Source organism: Epargyreus clarus, unplaced genomic scaffold (assembly GCF_041222505.1).
Source record: "Epargyreus clarus isolate Ecla_fem2 unplaced genomic scaffold, WU_Ecla_fem_2.2 ptg000009l, whole genome shotgun sequence".
In the NCBI taxonomy this organism is placed as follows: Eukaryota; Metazoa; Arthropoda; class Insecta; order Lepidoptera; family Hesperiidae; genus Epargyreus; species Epargyreus clarus.
This window is the reverse complement of record NW_027332217.1, coordinates 5,391,330-5,413,086: the sequence shown is the minus strand read 5'-3', so window position 1 is coordinate 5,413,086 and position 21,757 is coordinate 5,391,330. Positions and strand designations below refer to the sequence as shown.

General features: G+C 34.0%; 1 protein-coding gene across 5 annotated transcripts in view; it reads right to left on the bottom strand.

The window, feature by feature from the left end:
• Window positions 1-21,521, bottom strand: part of LOC140744825 (fibroblast growth factor 17) — a 114,754-nt gene extending 93,233 nt beyond the window's left edge. The window contains exons 1-2 of one of the 5 annotated variants that reach the window (XM_073076509.1): window positions 21,091-21,521; window positions 8,779-9,314 (exon numbers count right to left, since the gene is read on the bottom strand). In XM_073076509.1, the coding sequence (XP_072932610.1) occupies window positions 8,779-8,882 (104 nt within the window). In that variant the 5' untranslated portion in view covers window positions 8,883-9,314; window positions 21,091-21,521. The remainder of the gene's footprint in view (window positions 1-8,778; window positions 9,315-21,090) is intronic. The other 4 variants (XM_073076508.1, XM_073076512.1, XM_073076511.1 and 1 more) reach the window with 4 other exon arrangements.
• Between the last annotated feature and the right edge of the window lie 236 nt (window positions 21,522-21,757).

Sequence of the window (21,757 nt, the reverse complement as noted above, 5' to 3'; positions counted from 1 at the left end):
TCAGTTTAGTAAATACCAGTGGCTCTACATTTTAGCCAAATGTAAATTAAAATTCATTACATACATCTCGAGTATCAAACTTCAAATATTTTTCCGAATAAATGGAAATGCGTCTTTTACATTCTACAGAATATTATTAAAATAATAAGTATGGATTATTATTCGTATTTATAACAATTAAGACTTATTGTTATGTTTTAATATGTTCACATGTATGTTTATCTTTTGAAATGTAATGCATTAAATAAATTAGTTGAGTGTTTTCAAACTTAAAATAAACCTAAGGTCGTCATTAGGTTCATGATTCATTAACAATGTAATCGAAACAACAAAGTCACCATCTACTCGGCGACATGGAGACATCGCGTCTTTATCTAATAAATTATTTATTGTGATTTTATCTAAGATGGATCATAACGACCCGATTGGCAAAATGGTTACCGGTCTGATGCGCAGAAGGTCCCAGGTTCCATTCCTGGCCAAGCACATATCCAAAGGATGAACCCAAATTGACGTTTTGGATCTAGGTATTTGTATATTTGTACATGCCTGTTCATGGCATGGTTCCCCTGCACCTAGTGCGGGGCTAAGGCAAAAAAATCCTTTTTTGCGTCCCGTAAGGGATATAGCTGAGATTGAAACCTATTGCAGTCTCTTTGCGTGAAAGTCCTGTCGATGCGATGGAGATGTCGTCTCCGCCGCCAGATGAACCTCCGGTGCTATTTTTCTACCTTAGTTACTTCTAAGACAGGATAAGGCTTCACCAAATAGAAAGAATGCCTTTTCGTCTAGTTTAAAGTTCTTTAAATTTATTATTTAAAGTGGAAGTAAGAAATAACGCCCCGCATTTTTGTATCGATATAATGGGAATCGCATATTAGCCTAGAGGCGTTATATGTGCTTCCTTAATGTTAACTAGTGTCAGATTTATCTGACATCAAAAAACTGCGTGGCATAAAGTACGCTTTATGAGTTTGTTAGGTATGACACTATGAAGCCCTTTTCCAATTACAGGTTCCAATGTTCAGTAGGTGACTTGTTTAATAAGGGCAATGTGCCATAATCAAGAGGAGATTCCTTTTACAGTTGAACATTGACTGTCATTAGTACCAGGTACCGGACAGGTGCAGGATGCAGCATTTTTTCCGATTGTTTTGACATTTTATTCGATTTCAGTAATCTTAGTACGGATTTGTGAAGGCAATGATCCTATTATATCATTCGCATCACATTACTGTTTACGACCAATAAACCATTAAGGTTTTACCATGGAGGTAGCAGTCCCCATATGTACTGCTCGCACCATAAATAGTCGATACAGAAAAAGTAAGAATTCGTATTTCGTGAAGGTAACAATCCCAATGTATTGTTCGCATCATTTTGAAAGATAAGACTTCAACATTCCTTCCATTCCTCAAAACTCTTGAACACTTACCAAGTGCGTATCAGTTATAATTACTATTTTTTGTCAGCTTGCGAATCTTTCTCAATGCATATCCATCAGTATCTAGGTATCTTCCGTGTTTCTTCCCCACGTTTAAAGCACTATTACTTTTTTGCGTGTTGAGGCCGCGACACGAAAACAGAATATGAAGCTATATATGTCAACCTGTCATTAAGGAAGAAATGTGATGTATATCAAAGTAAAACCTATTTATTTGTGTTTTTTATCTGTTTTCAGATTAATATTATCGTTTTTTTTTTTTAAACTCATCGTGTAAATGGCCGTAGAACTGAAACAGTACTACATATGTTAATATTAATCGCGAGAATTGAGCAGCGAAGTATAATTAAATGAAAATTTAAATAAGTTAAATGAATATATACTTAGGGATTTTATGTTTTTACAAAAGTTCTTTAGATATCTATGAAAGTTTTGTCGAAAACTATTTTGCGTGGAATAACAAACAGAATCTTGATTTTAATTGAAAATACGTAGTTCTAAAAACTCTACATTCTCATTAAATATGAAATTTTCCAAATGTAATGTCCCGAACATATGATAACTCTTGTGCGATATTTTTGATTTCCAAATTAACTTCGCTTGAATTTTCTGTTGATCTTTTATACGAAAACATACAATAAGCAATCAAAACTATCTTATAAAAACACGTTGTTCACTAGAAACAGTATATATAAATTACTTTATAATCTTCAAACTTATTGATAAGTATTTTTCACACACGCTACCGAGCAAATTGGCTGAGCCAATGACACGAGAACAATGTAATTCATGTGTCACTCATATCAACACGTGCTTCCCAAATAGAGGGCTAATGAATATTGAGACGGTTAAGTGGAGGTCATTCAGTGCAACTGTGATTGCGACAAGTACCTAATAGATAATTATAATTTGTAAGCTTTGTTTATGTCGGCTACATAGTTCGTAACTTTACACTTTCCTGTCCATATATTCAATTTTTCTGGATAAAAACTATAATGATAAACTTTTTCATATTTCCTACAGTTCCCCCTACCGATACCCTTGGTTGGTTGGTTGGCAGAAGAGGTTCGAGTACAACGGCGCTAGGTTCTCTCCATTTCTACGTGCAAAATATTATATAAAAACCAAAAAATATTTATGTTATGTCTACATTTAAATGATTTCGAGAATAATGAGTAACAGTGCTTCTGCTTGTGTTTGATTTGACGAATATATTTTTATTTCGTTAAATAATTATGCTCATTTTCCTTATAAATACAGCTAAAATGTGCTATTTTTATAACATTTGCATGAGAGCACTTTTAATGAACGTTTAATTAAAGTAATAATTCGGTCAATAACATGGCCTTAACGGGTTTCAATTGGGCCTTTAGAGCAGCACGATGGCCCTTCAATACTAATAGCCGGATTAGTTTTCTTAACTGATTGTAATCAAAGACGGATTAAACTTGATTTGGGTTGTATTTAGCGCCAAGTTCTATAGATAGTATAGTAAGTATTTCTCACGAATATACTTTACTTTTTTAATTTCCTCTTTTCTATATGACCTTATTATATATCAAATAAATGTTTAAAAATTGGTATATAAGATGTAATTGAAATTTAAATTTGTAACACATATTTTTATCGTAGGACAAAGTTGCGCTGCTGTAACACATATCTTATTTGTAGCATTTATTTTCATTTATTGGTAATTTGCTTTGCTTGAATTAGTTGTTTAATTAGTTGATTAATACATTAAATCATACTAACTAAGTCAAACGAGTATAACTCCTTACATTCTTACATAAGTACAAAGACGCTTTTTTACATAAATTACGTAGTAAGAAAATAAAGTAGGCACGATTCGATTACATAACCCAAAAACGAGTGCCCTCTTCGCTACTGTGCCCTAAATCGATACAAGGTTTACGATGAAAACGTCGTGGCTGACCTCAAACTCATGTTCAAATGTTTTATTGAGGACTCATACTTGATGTCATGATAAATCATATAAAATAAACAAACGATATAATAACATAACAAATATTTAGATTACTTTAAAAGCTCATAATAAAATAGAACAAGGGAATCACCGTGACATCTTCATAATCCAATACTAAATTACATAACTTTATTTATTATTACATTTATTACATACTAACGCATAAAATATACGTTTATCATTAAAGTATAATTTTATTTTAACTGTATCTAAAATATAAACTTACGTTACGATTGTTGTGGTTCATTTTAAAGTCTCGACGTTGACTACATTTTCAAAACCGGTCACATCTTAATAATCAATTAAGATATATTGTTCTATATCCATACATAATCGTCTTAAGTACTCATATTCATATGTAAATGTAGAACCACTTGAAGGTACAAAAAAGCCTTTATTAACAAACGGTACAGTCATCTAACAACTGTCAGATACGAATACAATCTGACTAATTAATTAAAATATTAATACCCGCCCACGGAACTACGGTGGTGGAAAAAATGTCTACCATTCAATACGTCTAGACGCTTACGGGTTATGTTGTAATGCCAGTAGCGGAGAGAGGTTTCACTACCACCATTGAAGATAGAAACGAGTGGGCAATATATAAAGAAATGCGACCAGTGAAATTTTATGATTGACAAAACTCATTAAGCTATGTTACTACTACGAGCGATAGTCAGAGAGATAAACTCAAAGTTTATTTCTATTAGATCTACTGAACACTATGAATATGTTAATACAAAATACTTTCATATAATTTACAACATACATAATATTTTAATACATCATTAATTTTAATGAAATTTAAGCAGGTAACTTAAAAAAGTAAAATAAATAGTTGAATAAATATTTTCCGCCGGGAATATGAAAACATGGTTCATCGGTGATAACTATTTCAAGTGACATTATCCTCTGGTCCAAAAACATCTGTTTTCCCCAGGGAATGGTAATAGGTAACTAAAGAACCATGAAGAGAGACGAAGGCAAGCGTTTTACCGTGTAATGCCAATATGTATGTCAAATCTAGCGAAAAAACACTTTAAAATGTAAGAGTAATAAAGCAAAGCTGTGAACTTCCAAAATAAAGAATTGTTATAACTTAGGTTAGTCTTCAATTAACTTATAATTTTCATCGCTTATCGCTTGCTCGTTTGTAGTATAGCATGACTGTAATATGAGACTGGGAGTTCAAACAATACTACCCACGCTAGTGTTGGCGTCTGCACTGACGGTTTCTTAATGTGCAAATAAAAACGGGTCAAGTGTGTAGAAGCCTTTATGGTTGTGCGTTCCGTAGAGCGTTTGTTTGCTTAATTACTATTTCTAAAATGCGTATCGCGATTTTGAAGTTTACACGTAGTTCGTATGTCTAAAAGGAAAATGTTATTAATCTGTGACATTATATAACTATATTTTTATTTACAGTAAACAGTCCGTAACCATAAGTTTCTTGCGTTAAGCAGACTAATATGGGGCCAAATCAATGAGTTAAGATTTTATACATTTGAAAAGAAATAGAAATTTATAGAGAATGGTACAAGTACACATCGTTCGATAAATGTGGATATTTTAATATTATATTATCACACAGTGTAATTATTAATATTACATCGAACAACGTGTAACTCTAATAAGATACAAATCTGGCTATTAAAATATTTGCATTAATTTTAAGTTCGTGAATAGACTTATTATAAGTTTGAAGTAGGAAACATGCATGCAGTCTGCATGCAGGTAAATAGCCGTTTCCGCTCAAGGACATGTGTAACCAACTCTATATGGATAAAACAGGGGTTTTACATGAAGCCGATACACACTTGGTTCGTATTCAACGGTAGATCAATCATTTCAAGCTTTCCCTTCATACCGCACGAAAGACGTTACTTTAATTAAAGGGTGGATCTATAAGAACAACAACCCCTTGCGGTTTATTCATACCCGGAAGAATCCTCACGTAGCATATCCTTTCCTTACAAAACGCACGTGCGTTCACCCCTTCTCACAGATGTTCCTTGCATATTTAATACTGATTGTAATTAGACGAATCGCGCAGCAAAAAATCCAATATGTATGCAAATGGCCCGCACATTTACATAATAAAGTACTGAGTTACGCGCATACAAAGCCTTAGACGTATCTAATGGATGTTATACATGGCCCCAGACGGCCCATGTTATTAATTTGGCTTACATATGCTCAGTTTGGGGGAATTGAATAATTTGTGTGGGCGAAAACATAGGTCAATAGTGTAACATTTCTTGTGTTGTGTTTTCCTCCAAATATGTCCTGGCGACCTTTAAAAATGTCAAATCAGGATTTACAACTCTGCGTTCGTTTGAATGTTTAATAGACGCATGCTTGTGAGCGAAGTTTACTTTAATAGAAAGAAATAATATTGTAAATTTTGTTAAATGTTGCTATATTTTATATGTTTTTGTAATATAATAGCAAACAAACATAGAGACTAAGAGCAATTTCTAAACATAGATTATGTAAGGTGGCTAGATCTTTCATTGGCAACTATGATCCACATGTACCGTTACGTTAAGTTGATATTGTAAAAAAACATTTTTTTTTAAAGATGTGTGTTATGGAGTTTCTTTCGCCGCTTCTTCTCCATAACGAAACACCTTGTGAAGTGGTGGTGGTTGTATTGACATTCAAAAAGTGCTCTGTAAAGAACCTATTTTGAATTAAAAAAAATGATTGATTGATTTGATACCTGATGATATGTGACTGCCGCCCATGTAAATCTGTAACCCCAGATAGGATTAGAGTCCTAGCTAAAATTAGCCACAGGTGCTACCCCTGAGGACTAAGTTGAAACGCCTCGAAGAGTCTATCTCCCTTACCACTGTGTATTTAACAACAACAATAAACAAATGATTATTTAATTGTCAGCTTTACAATACTCTCTTCCTATAAACTTCTGTTATTTATCTCCAAATCATAATAATTAACTTGAAATACGTAACCAGATCATTCCAAAAGGTTAAATTCAGTACTAATTTAAATTTATATCCATTAACTCGCCTCGTACTACATCAGATACCTTTTAAGGTAATGGCGAATAATTTGTTTAACTACAAATAACATTACATTCCTGCAAATTTAACACATCGTCGTGACATTTTTGACAAACTATGAACGCAAACATTTTATCTTGTGCCAAATATTCAGTGCTTATTCGTATATCAACACGCAGCTCCGAATGAATCAACAAGGTTGAAAGAAGATTTAAAATTATAGTACGATATGACCAATATCTACATGAGTACTGTAATGTAATACAATATGTTTTTTTTTCCACCTGATGGTAAGTGGCTACTGCCGCCCATGGACATCTGTTATCAACCCCAGATAGAATTAGATATTCCTACCTGAGGTCGGCCACAGATGCGCCGCTACCCCTGAGGACTAAGCTGGAACGCCTCGAAAAAGTCTGTCTCCCTTACTACACCCTTCAAACCGGAACACAGCAGCGCCTAACACTGCTTTAAAAGGCAGAAAAAGGTGTGGCGGTGGTGCCGCCGAAATCGAACCACGAAGGGTTCTACTCCCTTCAAAAATTATATAAAAAAGTTACTTTTTTTCAATTAAATAAAACATTAGACAGGTTCGTAACTTTTCAACTCCCATTTAAGTTCTGATGGACTGGAGCCTTAGCTTTTCTCTTTTTGAGAGAAAATTTCAACATATATCGGCAAAGTACTGAGTTGATGATGATGTTTATATTTCTAATGATTGTCATGAATAATTATGTAATTGTTCTGTTCAATCTTTTAAAAACTTTACACTAAAACATAATTATAAGTCATCAAATCTTGAAATTCTGCTTACAACTTTTCTCGTTTGTACGCAGCTTAATTACGAACCTTGTGCAGATAGCGTTATATAATCATAGGATCAATTAGGAAACTAAGCAACCACTATTGATGTAACATATGTGTACGGCATGAACAAACTTCACGCAACGATAAGTAAAATCAATACTTGGTAGGCTCATTTGTACTAACTAACTCTAGACCCTAGCCTAGCGGCTAGATTTATTAGAACAACGATTTATTCAGACAAATTTCCGTGCCTTCTTTTAAGGTGTGTATTTCTAAGTTACTTTTTTATGACGTTAAACTTATTAAAATTGCAAACGAAACTTCGATCTACCTGACAGCAAGTCGTACCCGCTGCCTGACATACATATATAACTAACGCCAAATAGGATTAAAGTCCTGTCTAAGGTTGGCCACCTAAGCTACCCCTGAGTACTAAGTCGAAATGACTCGTGTAGGTGTTTCTCCTTTACTACAGAACCCAGTAGCGTGTAGCGATAATTTTGTATAACTTTTAAGTAAATATTGCCAAATCAATCAAAAATACCAGCGCTATATTACTCCTATAACAGATACAAGTGTTTTGATGGTGTCAACGTTTCGATGATGTCACCACAGCTTAACGAAATACTTATTACCAACACAATTGATGCCCGTACTTCTTATAATATTTTGCTCGTAATTAAATTTCCATTACTATTAAGGCGCTCACTGTTTTACTTAGGCCGTAGTAAGACTGAGGCATATAATGAAACCCACGTAATAAATCGAAAGGCGAGACAACCGTGGACAGTGTCCAAAGTGTTTGCCGGAACTCTGACAAAGTTTATGTCCTCTACATTGATGAGCGTGAAGTAGGAAGGGTCGTAGGACCAACCAAGCGTACATAGTATTCGAATATGATTGCCTGTACGGACCTGACACTTCATAAAGTCTCAGGTAACAGTAAATTCTTAACAATGTACAATTTATTACACCACTCCAAACCTAGCTGGCTCCCTACTAATAATTCAATAGCAACACTCACTTTTCTAAACACGAAATGTTTTTGTACACGCAAACTGTACTAATTCCTTATAGTTATCAGATTTCGACTAAATATAATTATGTGTTTCCGATTAGTGAAATATTTGTTTAATTTGGTTATAATATAAATATGGGCTTCCGATTAATGATTAGTTAATTTGGTAATAAACCGTAAACTTTACTAAGGCTACGATTAATTGAAACACATTATAAGCATCAATAAAAACAGTTTTTATAAATTACAAAGGTAACATATGACAGTGAGCTAATACAAGAGCGACAGCTCATGTTAACGACAGTAACACTTACAGCCGGACACTGAAGACAGACAATGGCAACGGCGTCGATGACAAATGTCGACAAGAGCTGTCGCTCCTCTATTAGCTCTCTTACCAGAAACAACACAATTAGCAGAAAAGGTATTAAAGCTTATTTTAAAACTGTGGTTATTACACAAGTTGACTTATATATAGAAAAAAAATAGTACTCACGTGTATACAGTTAGTAGCATCCAGCACTGAAGTCGCGCGCCGGGAAGCCACGTGACGTAGCGACCAGTCAGCGCGCAGTCGATACAAGATGCAATATAAAGCATACCACCGCAGTGGCGATTCCAGTACCGCGCGCTCTAGAGCTGTGATCACTTCTCCTATTGGTAACTTATTATTGCTATTGGCTGATTTTGTGACTATGACTAGTTTAGTTTCAGATTTCGCGTTCTTCGCGTACTTTCGAATTTCGTTCGTATCGATTTAGAGACTTTTTGAAAATTTCAAACGGGACCGAATTGATTGGCGAAAATTTTGTTTCCGTTCTAACCATCTACTTGTCTAAGCACCGGCTGTCAGCCGAGCTGAAGATGACGTCTCTTAGCGCGAAGTAAGTGAACACCGAGGTCGCTCCCGTTAGAGCACACCCCAGCATTTTCGTTTTATAGCGGTGAAAAAAAACACGGTGTTACGTAAAAAAATATTAATTATGTCCGCCCACTGTCGTGTTGTCTAAGTGCGACATTTCCATATTGCACCTGAAACAAAAGAAACGACGTTTTAGACATTTGATTGATTGTGAATTTTATGAATTCATTGTAACATCATACATTAGATGCCAACCCGAGCCGGTCAAGCGAGAACTCTTAAGGCTAAGTCATAAATAAATCACACCTTCACACGACGCCCGAGCCCCTTTTGTTTAAATGCTACCAAGACGTACAAAAACTTTTATTTTTCTCGCAAGTTAAGCGCAGAAAAAACCAAGTCGCCCGAGAATTGTGCAAGATCACAACAGAAAAATCATTAAACAATGCCTCTGCCAAGAATTGAGGTGTTTATTATATCGGCCCACGTTCATTCCGAGTCATTCTGCAAAAAAAATAGGATTCAGGTAAACTCGGACGACTTTTTTGCACTCCTAAGAACTTATTATGCGGGATTTATGTCACTTTTTGTATCGTCCAAGCTAATTATTGTTATCTGCTTTCTGCTTGACCATAGCGTTTTCTATGGAGCAATAATGGCCCACTAATTCTCATGACACCTTTGCAGTCGAAGCGTCAATCGGTACGACGTGAATGCCATTGTGTGGCCGGACAAAGCCACCCGCAAGTCCTACTGTGCTTTAACGTTTTTATTTGCGTCGCGGATATCTTATTCAACTTCATCTGCAGCTTCCACGTTTATTGCCTTGGCACCGTTTCTCCCCTCTAATTACTGTTGCTTATTTCGTTTTACAGGTGATTACCATACTGCTGACTCATTCGGTACCCGTTTGGTTAACATAGGGATCGCAAATTAAATTCGTGCCGCGTCGATACGGCACGGCGGCAACGGAAAAAAGTAACAATAAAATATCGAATTTAGAACAGCAATCCGGGCACAGGGCTTATTATTTTAGCCAACAAAGTAGAAAACCATTTACAATAAATCATTTTGAATGCTTTCTTGGTTCCCATGCGTCGAGCGGCGACGCAAAGGGTGATTTCTGTCTGAGTATACATAAATAAAGGTGAAGGTTCCCGTGCGGATCTCAGGTACCTTTGGTTTGAAGCTCAATACGAAGAAAGTTTTAATCTGGAAGTGACATAATTATCGCATTTGCTAATAGACAAGCGACTAAAGTCTGGATTGGTAGCAAAAAATGAGAGTTACAAATCGGACGATGAACAAAATTGCTCTAAATGAAGTAGGATTGAGAGAAGATACTGTTAAACAGAAGCTAATCTAATCTAATAAATAAAATCGTGATGAGTATAAAAGTGAATGAAAAAACATATAGATTGTAAAAATGTGTTTTCCTTAGACTTAATTATGGTCGTATTTACAGTAATCAATAAAATAAAAGCAAGTTGATTCGTGCAGTAAAGGTCGAGCACGGCGAATCTAAAAATAAAACAGGAGCTGCTCGCATAATGAAGATGTACCTCGATATCTTAAGGAATTTCGAAGTTTTAGTTAATTAGGTGTCAAGATAAGAAGATGGGTTATAAATGACCATCCTAACTAATAATAAGAGAGAACTAAAATTTTCTGAACTATAATAGAAATGAGGAGGTCAAAACGCGCGTATATTAAATCTTTATATAAAACTTAATTAAGTATGACTTTGCATTATCTATGCAGTTTTTGCGTTTGTTATTTAGTCGATAAAAGAAAATTCTTTAAACCAGCAGAAAATTTCTTCCCTATTCATCTACGTGAACGGCTAAAGTCTATGAATCAACCACAATAAATATCTGAATAGTCGATGCTTTAGTTTTCTATGGCTTATAAAACCACCTTTTAACTACAAAGAAAAAGATTTCTTTCTATAGAAACACATTCGCATTGAGTGACTCTCGACGCCTGTGTCAAGACGCACTGAGGCGGAGATAAAACGAAAGGCTTATATCAAGTAGGTAACCCTATTTACATAATAGGAAGTACGAAGTTAAACATATTTTTATAAGGAAATTGTTTCTTCTATGGTATTCCTTCCTTCCTATTTTTTTTTTCCTATTCTATTTTTTTTATTGTTTTGATCATATATTAGTAAAGATACTTTGCCGCCTTAAAATTGAATGAAGCCACAAACGGCTTATTAGTAAGTTATTTTTTTGAATTCTTGACAAATAAAACATTTTTAGAGAAAATTTACGAATAAATAACGAATATTGCGTAATTTACGCAGTAAATAAATAATTATTTCAAATATTTTAGGCACATTTTAGCACGGAGACGTGGCAAAACTTTTTACGCAACTATTTCAATTCTCAAAACTGGGTACATTTTCTTGTTACGAGTGAGTAATCTGTACTAATGTATGGTTTTGATAAACAAAGTTTTAGTAAAAAACTATTCATTACTTCTTTGACATTTTATTTCTCGGCCTTTCTCTATTATGTGTATATTACAATCGACTTACTTAGTGGGTACCGATCTACGAAGAGTAGTTATAGTAGTTAAAGTCTTGTAGTAATGGAAGAGTTAAAGTACTCAATTGGACTGCGGTTGAAAGCGCACATTAGTTTTTGCAACGTTTTTCCAGCAAAATCTACTGACTGTCATCAACGAAACAATAGCCGGGAAAGACCGCTATATTAAGCAGTTTTGTAACTTTTGCCGCTCTATGTCTTACTTATAACACGATATATCGAATGTATTTACAAATATGTTAAAATATAGAATTGTTAAACCAAATATCTTGTTATTTGGTATAACAATTAATACTTAGTAAAATATAACTATATAAAAATAAACCTAATAAAGTAATTTAATGTTATGAAAAGCTACCTTATTTTTTGCTTTTTATGACTTGGCGCCACTTTCCTTAATATTTACAGTGAATACGCTCAAACCACATCCAGTAACGCCTAACTCCCTGGGAACTCGCACTCTAAAGGTACTCACAGACCACACCGTAGCTCAGAAGTGTATGTTTGCTAAACGATTAGAAGCGCACGTAGCGGTCCCCGTGTTGCATAACATTCGTTGTAATGAAAAGCTGTAAGCTCATTTGAATTTTATTACAAGTTGCTACTTTCGTTAAACTAGTAGTCACCTCAGGCGTGATCGTTTTGAGAGTTGCACAACATGTGCTTGTGTGAATAGAATTATTTGGGTTTTTGTTTGAAACTGCCTAAGGTTACAGAAATTTTGGCGGGGCCAATTAAAACGATTTTTAAAGACAGGTCACTTTTTTTAGATCTTTTGTGACTATGTTTGTAGGTGTCGAAGTCGCCCGTAGTAGAGAACAATAAAGACCGCTTTTGTGAACCAGGCCTTTGACATTTTTATATTTTGATTTTTATAAAACAGTTAAACTTTCTACGAGTGTAATATCGTATTTCTATTATTTAGTTAAAAATAAAGTTACTACCACTTTCTACCACCAGCTTATGACTATATTAAATCTAGGCTATTTCTAATATTTTCATTTGAAATAAATATTTATTAATCCTACATTATTGTGAATAGCCGAAAAATATAACACAAAGCTATCGTTGAAATGAAGTGAATTAAATTAATGAATTGGTACTTGTTTAAAGAATGTGGGGAGAAACTATATAATAAATTTACTTTCATTAGCAATATTTCATCACGTTCATGCTAATGTAATAAAATACTGCTACGAACAAAGGGAAATTGCTATATTATGAGCCCAGCTAAGTACTGAAAACTAGCCTCTATGAGGAAGGCATAAGTTTGATAATTCTTTACTAACATTTACATTTTTGTGAGCTATAGATCTAATTTAGTTTTCAACGTACAACCTGCACCTATTAATTATTATAACCTTCTTTTGAAACAAAATAGAGTTTGAACTATAAGTTCATTTATCACAAGTCTGTAACGAGAAAAATACAGGCCATAAATAAGCGATGTAAATGGTAATTCGTAATATAGGTCAGATGTTCCGCTAATTAATTTAAAAGAAAAACAAAATTATGATACTATCATAATTTATAGTTGTAATGTATTTCGTCGCTATTTATCATACTATTCGTAACATTTTAAAATACTGTATATTATGAAATATGTATTATGTAGTTTAAAAATAAATAATAATCAAATCGAATAGCACATTTAAGATAAATATTTAGGAATATATCGTATATTAGTACTACGTGGCCATATTCATTTAAACCAACATATATAAAATACCACTTTAGAATAATTATAATAATTCCTAATATTATATAAAAAAAACTGTTTCCTACAACAACCATTTCAAGTCAAGAGAAATTCAATTCAAGTAAACGTACTTTTCACCCTAACTGTGAGTCAGGCCACTAGCGGAGACCAAACTCAAATGTGCATGATTGCCTACTTGTAAGTAACAAAATCCAAAATAGCTGAGACTCAGATAGTTACAAATTGCGAATTGAATACCAAAACAGCCTTCTAAGAAAGCAAAGTAAAAGTTTCTCCTTTTAACAATAAATCATCATAAGGTAAGTCGCCATGCTGTCTAAGCTTTTCAGTCAAACAACTAAAGCGTAAGACTTAAAAAGACTTCAAATTCCGATACATAAATCAAAAGTTAAGAATGGCGCACTTTAAGATATTCGAAATTGTCGCCACGTGAAATCAGTCAATGACAGTGCAAAACAGCGACAACTCGTCTTCCTGTACCAAAACAACTGCATCGGGAGTGTTCAAACGCGATCTCATAAATCACCGACTTTCTAAACTGACACGAAAATACGAAGTTAGAAGCGTGTTTACTTGAAAACTGAAACGCATCTATTCTGATAAGTCCAAGTTACGAGTACCTCTAGGGTGCAACGTACGTTTTAGATGTTTGCACACGAGCGATTTAACGTACGAAATTGCGATTACTGTACCTTGCTACGTTTTATAGACCATTTCTGTTTACGTATGAATTTGTATGGAGATTTTATGTTCGTGTAAGATTTTGTGCAGAGCTGAAAGAAATACATTGTGATATAGAATTCTTTTAAATATAGAATCAAGGTTTTGAAGAAAATAGTATAGATGTAACTTCTAATATACATTACTTAAACGATATCAAACGTTTCATACATAACAACGAAACACAAAATATCTACATACAAATTTAGTTACATAACCGCTCGTACAGTCCGTAAGTTTATTTCCCAGCCCTAAAAGCGTTACAATACCTTCTACAAAATTAATGCCTACAATTAGGAGCCTTATAACAATATAAACAGCTAAGTAAGAATTCTAGCACCAGACATAATGGCCCTAACAAAGTGGCAGATGGATATTAATGCGTGTAGAGAGTGTAGAGCCTCAAGGGCTGGCGACGGGGAATTTATGTGCGAAAAACGAACTGGTGAGTGAAGTGTTTTATTGAAATAGCCAAGCTAAGGCTGTTTTCACACGTGCCGCTTTATATAAAGGTTTTGTCGTATAGGTTGCATCCTAAACATTCGTTTTGTGTGTTTATTTGTCCTCAGCTATTCATCTTGTTCAATAATTACAATTACTTAATACATTGACACTTAAAAGTTCAATTAAATTAACAATCAAATCCTAACTTACTTAATTAATATTTGCAAATAAATACTATAATTTATACACAGCAATCAGAATGTATTTCAGAATGTACATTAAAAAAATCCTGAAAACTTTGGTGAGTACATTCTCAGATTTACTTTATTATATCTTACAGTGGTTAAAGTTATAATTATAAATGAAGTCCTAGGTGTGTTATTAAAATGCACACTGGACAGTTCGCAGGACAATAAAATATTATCGAGCGATGAAAAAAACCCATGTGTATTCGGCCTTAGGCTTGTCACCTAGAATAATATTGTACTCAACCCTCGTAAAGTGATTTACAGTAAACGATACAACTTTAAACAATAATGCTGTTCGCAATAAAGGAGTATTGAAATCAAAACCGAAGTATTCAATTCAAAATTTGTATGGGTTAGGCTAACAATATTTATATAGGACCCTACAGAAGGTAATATAGGGTCAAGTAGAGATCAAATAATGATTATAAAAATATTTTCCCTATATTTTTACGTCTGTTCTTTCATAGGCGTTAATTTTACCTTTTAACGTATTCACTTTAAGTCGATCTATCATTGTAAATCTAATATATGCATAGTTAAATATAAAAATATTGGCAAACATGATTGTATTCAAATAATACATCTCACAAGCTAAATAATCGAGGTAAGATTTAAAATTTAAACTACGTAATTTTTAGCAAACATGGCAGTCCATGATGGTAAGAGGCCACTACCGCCCATCGACAGCACAGCCCGCACACACACCCTTCACGAAAACGAAAGAACTCCTTTATTCTCGAAATAATTTTGGCATTGGTACACGCTACTGTCAAACCATACTGGGTTTACCGCCTTACAAAGTTATAAAAAAGTGGGTATTAAGCAATTATTGTATTAAAGTCAATATAATAATTAAATATTTACTAAAAATTGCATCTAACCCATCATCTACTGTTGCGGACACGAACACACGGAACTACTACTTTTTATATAAAGATATACGCTATTCTAGCTTAATAACTTTAAAACGGAAGTAAATAAATACTTATATTATGATGTAACGACAAGTACCTACTATGTGTCACATCACTCGTTCTTTGTGAAATAATGTAATAACCGTAATATAAACCAGCTTCATAATTAATCAATAACTAATATCAGTATTACACTTAGTCTTGCGGTCTTAGTTAATTCAACACCAATCTATAAATACCAAACCGCTGTAAGAGTATAGTTCATAATTAGAAATTCTGAGTTTAAAGCTTATTACATTTACTTCGATCGTGGCTCTGTGGCTCTGTGTATCGGAAATGATAGAGCGCTGTGGTTTTGCGTTTATTAATTTTTAAGCATATTATTTATTTAGGGATGTAATTAACCTAAATATCAAAAGTATTAAAATTTGGTTGATTACACTACATCGTAGAACTAGCTTGATATAGTATGCTTCAGTGGTGGTGAAAGATCCATTCCCGTCAGTAGAACCTAAAAGGGCGGTAGCCAATGGGTTACGATAGCGACAAACTTTATGGAGCGTTTCCATGTGTTATGGTATAGTACCTATAATAAATCCTTATCCGATTACATATTTCCAAAACATATAATAGCCACTGAACACACAAAAACTAGAAGCTCGATTGCCTATTAATTTCCTAAAATACTTTTATTGTTACTGGTTCACATCCATTTACGTCTTAAAGTATCGTCTGCATTGCTTAATATTATTCACAGAATTTTATATTAACAAAATGATCTACCTATAATGCATAGTTCAAGTATATGATAGGTACTTTTCAAACCAATTTCAAATTTATTCAGATTAAGTTTCTACGAGAACAAATTTAATACATCCAAAGATTCCTCTATTCCTTGATATATCTGAGTAAGACGGTACACTACCACTTGCAATTCTAAAACTTGGGAAAACTTGTATCTCGTATGCGAAAACTTGCTCCAAATAACAGCAATAACGTTTAAAATACAGTTACTGAATATACTTATTAGGTTTAGGTAAGATTCAAAAAGTTTGGAACTAACGTACGTAGAAGATTCGTAACTGTCCCGGCGAATGTTATTCGCAAACTTATTCCCGTGGGAGTCGATAACACCATTCCGGGAAATATATGGGATAGAAATTTAAAATTTCGTTTCAATGTAGCGAACTTAAATTTATTGGTCTTAATAATTCAATCCGTATATGCGATCTACGAATGTGGTTTGCACGTAAATTTGGGATAAATTACTATTACTATGAGATTGTTATTCAGATAATATAAGTGTATTGCGTCATTAACGTTACTTTCCCATTGTTAGGAGAAAATCTCTTCTCAAAATTAGAAGATATTTTTGCCACACTTTTAGTGCGCAAGAATATTATAGATTATCAGATATGTGATTTCCACACAATTGCACATCACTTGTAAATTTGTAAACTCGACATTTTAATTTTTTATACATAAAAATAGGCTACATTAATGTTTTAGGAGTTTTAAGATATCAAATAGATGTATTTATAAATACGTGGCAAATAATAGAAAGGGTAAATAAAATGATAATTCCAAAAAATGTGTAAGAAAATTAACTCTACAGATTTTTCCTCCCTCAACAAAGAGAGATGCGTCACTCTTCCTTGTAGAGATGCTTAAGAGACTCTACATAGCTTTCAATCTCAGTAAGCATTTGTGTTTTTGGCAATAACTTGCAAAATTTGACATTACTTATTTTGCGGGACCATTAATGTCAAAAAGAAAAAAGTTTTTCACTACTTTCTACACATTCGTACCTACTCACACTAAGATTCCCTAACTTAGGTTACACACACAACCACCAAGTCTCAGAACGGGTATGTAAGATAATTTAAAATTATATAAAGTATTTAAATCTTTCATATCATGCTGTCTTAGTTTTAAAAGCTAGCACTTAGTGCATAAATATGTTTTATAACTGTCACTTAGTAGTATTAATTTTAGATATACTAGTACCGTTTATCCCGCTAAAAGGGTGTTTAGAATAATTACAGCACCCGTTACATCAAAGATTATCATAAAACTTGTAAATGACTTTCGTTTACTAGCTACACTGACGCTTTTATCCACATGGACTTGATTTTGAGTCATAAATATGAATTTGTAATTTACAATTCTTTGGCATACTTAACAGCCCAAACGTCTTAACGTTAAACGACTTAAAATCAGAGATGTCTTTAGATTTGTCTTGGTAACACAAATTACAATGAATACATTGAAATTTCCAAAAAAACATCTTTAATTTATTTTTTTTCAACGCGGCAAATGCGACTGAGTCGGGTTTCACATTTTTCAAAATAAGACTGAAGACTATTTTTTAGAATGTGTTAATGGACACTCCAATCTTATTTATATATATTTATTGATTATCGGTTTTCTTCTATCCTAGCTAATTCGCTTAGACGCGAAGAACTTGAGACATTAAGTAATCAAATGTATCATTAGAACCTATGAGTACTAATGAGTGTGTAGGTTCAGAGGATTTTCAACATTACAGCCCTATAATTAGAGATCACGGGTAAAGACGTTAGGAATGGTGAACTAGATGCCACAGCAAGTTGCTTAACCTGCATTATCAATCTGCGCAGGCGCCGCTGCGAAGTGAATCTCTTAATAGAATGTAATTAAGCGATGATATCGTATACAACAAAAAATGTACCGAGATTTACATAGAGGGCACTTATTCGAACGATCGATTTAAATTAGTATATTATATACGTATTATTTTGTCTAAAATGAGTTTGAAGAATAAAGCAGTAATTGGTGCATCTATAGCGTTGGATTTCGCTAAACAAAGAGCCAACGTCGCTATCGTCGTATGTTATATTTTTATTAACATAATATAGGTAGTCAACAAAACGAACAAATGCGCAGTATCAACTGAAGTGAAAAGACTCCCTGCCACTAATGAGAAACGATTCAGTTAGAACGTCTTATGAGAATATTAAAAATACTTGGCACCACTTTGATATCAGAACCTTACTGCTAAATCACTGCTGATATAAAGAAGAAAGGTTATCATCGCGAATGAAACAAAAAGAGAAGTGGGCTTAGATGTTTTTTTTATATACAACACAACCAAGCAAAGGGGGTAGAACAACTATCGATCCGGGACGTACTACCGCTACTTCTATATCTAAGGTGAAGGAGTAAGGTGGAAAGGTGTGGCTGCCTTAGTTACATATGAGGGAACCATCTGAGTCCTCAATAGTGACAACGGAGCTATAAGACAATTTTGTGAAGAACCCCATAATATTCATACTAATTTATTAGATTGAATCTATCTTTTATTCCTAGTCATAAATTTACAAAGAATACTATAAAAGATTAAGAATAAAAATTCGATCGCAATAAAAGTTCGTCTCGTCCAATTTTCTTGTAAAAGTAAAATCGAGAATTAAGTTCCAAAACTTCGTCGTATCAGTTTCAGGTAGTGGTCAAAGCAGATCTTGTCTAAAAATTTTGGAATCACGCCAAGACTATTTTCGTACCTACGTCTGTAAAAGTTTTAATAAGGATTGTGCGGGTAATAATACAACTGACAACCGAAGGGGTAGAAAGGTTCTTAAGGCGACCACGCCTAGGAGTTCATGGTACTATCTGTCGAAAGAAACGAACAACCTGAAGAAGACATATCACGACCATCACGGGATAGATCTGAGTAGGAGCTACATAATATATGTTCAGCATTGGACCTCATAGACAGTGATAGCCTAGTGGTTAAGATATTCGGCCTCTCGATCGAGGGTTCTGAGGTTCAAATCCCAGGCACGCACCTCTGATTTTTCGAAATTATGTGCGTATTAAAAATTAATTATCAGTCGCTAAAACGGTGAAGGAAAACATCGTGAGGAAACCTGCATACCCGAGAGATTTATAAAAACACAATAATCTCAAAGGTATGTGAAGTCTACCAATACGCACTTGGCCAGCGCGGTGGACTATGGCCTAATCCTTCTCATTCTGAGAGGAGACCCGTGCCCAGCAGTGGGTTAATAATGGGTCGATGATGATTGGACCTCCAAAGGATGGATAGGCAACAAATTAAACCTTATGCCGTCTACTGGTATTGGTGCTCTACTAGTAGACCTCCTATAATAATAGACATTAACCAATCCTGTATTTATGACTTGCCGCTATCTTCTATATATTATCAGTTGTAGCGGTAGAAACGTATGTCTCTTTCGTATTATAAATTTGAACACAATGATTATTGGCTACTTTGTAAAACCACAAATCGGTTTCACCCATAATATATTTATACTAAATTTAGTTATACCCTACCCTATTATTAATAAGGGAACAACGGGCCTTGAACAGTTACAGTAAAAGAAGTAACAAAAATATTATAAACAAGTGAATTATATAAAATTCACCTGAATATGAAAACTGCAAAGCTCTACATTTTGCAAATAACGTTATCTGCGCGAAATATAAAAGAATTGGATTTAGTCTGCCAATTAATGAAAAGTTTGAAAAGCGCTCGCTCTAATTTTCCGTCGCTATTTTTATTCACAAATACTGTTGGAAAAATAACGATTGCACATAAACTTTAAACCCGATTACACGCTGTTTCAAATTTAAATTATTGGAACAATGTGTATATGAGTATTTAACTACATTTCTTAAATATTTTAAGTATAAAAATGTTTTTATAGTTACACACTTAAGAAATGTGTACAGGGATTAATAGCTACTTTTTAACTAGAAAAATCAGTTATGTAGAGTATTGTAAAACTATGTAATTTTAACGATTTCCAATAAAAACTTTATATTGTTTTGTCTTAAATTTGATTCCATAAACAAAATAAGTCGGAAATTTACAATCTCTGCAAGTACTTTTTCCCATCGCAAATTTACTTAATCGTGTGCAGATTTATTACTAAACTTAAGTTAACGAGACTTAAGTTTTAAGATAATAAGGTAGCATTCTATATTAGAATTTAATTAAGAATGGCCGTCGGTCGCCGCCCGGTAAGAATATTTTCCTACTCGTCAGAAACCCGTTAATACGAAGTGATAGCATTTGTCGTCGGAAAATTAATGGAGTGCTGAACGACAAATAAGTAACTCGCTTAGTCTTTAACGACACTATTTAGTTGTTATTTTAGTTCTTATTAATTGTTTTAGGCGCTTTTCTCGAAATATGTACAAAATAATGTGTGACGCATATTTAAAACTTAGCCTTAAAACTTCGATGAACTTGTGACGTTTAGTAAATGTACTACATAATATTTTTGAATAAATAAGAAAACATAAAATAGGCACCTTAAACTAAAAGCAAAAAATCTACTTACTACAAAATACATAAAAACCAGTCTCAATAAGAGAAAAGTAAATACGTAAATAAAAACCAACCAAAAAAATCCGGAGCAAAAAAATCCAAATCAAAATGTGCACAAAATAAAAATACAGCACTTCACATAAACATAATGTTTCGGCACACCGCACACAAATAAAAATTCTTAAAAGCTCTGAATGTATGCAAAACGCACTTTACAAACACCAACACTCAACTTTACCCGTTTGCCGCCAACCGCTCCAACTTTTTTCAAAATCAGTTCGCGTTAAGAGAAGAGTTCGAAAAATTCGGAAAAAAAAAATTCGCGAATCCCTGCGGACTGAAAGTTTCGCGTCGCGTGGTCGCGCGTGACTCCGGAATTCGAATGAGGAATTTTCGGCTATGATGGGGAAGATGTGCGCATAGCTGTGGCTTAGATGAGACTGTGGCGTGGTATGTACCGCGGCACTCGCACTGTGTGGCCGAAGCCGACTTTCGCCCCGACCGGTCGCCCTACAGCTCCGTCGACCGGTGACGCATCCAGGAACACTGTTAATTCTCTACATTTAACACTATGACTATTTTTCCCCCGTACCCAACGCTGAATTGCCCTTTTATTCGCTATGATAGCCCGTACACGTCTCGATTATTTGATAACTGAATAAAGTGGGTGCGTGCTAGTC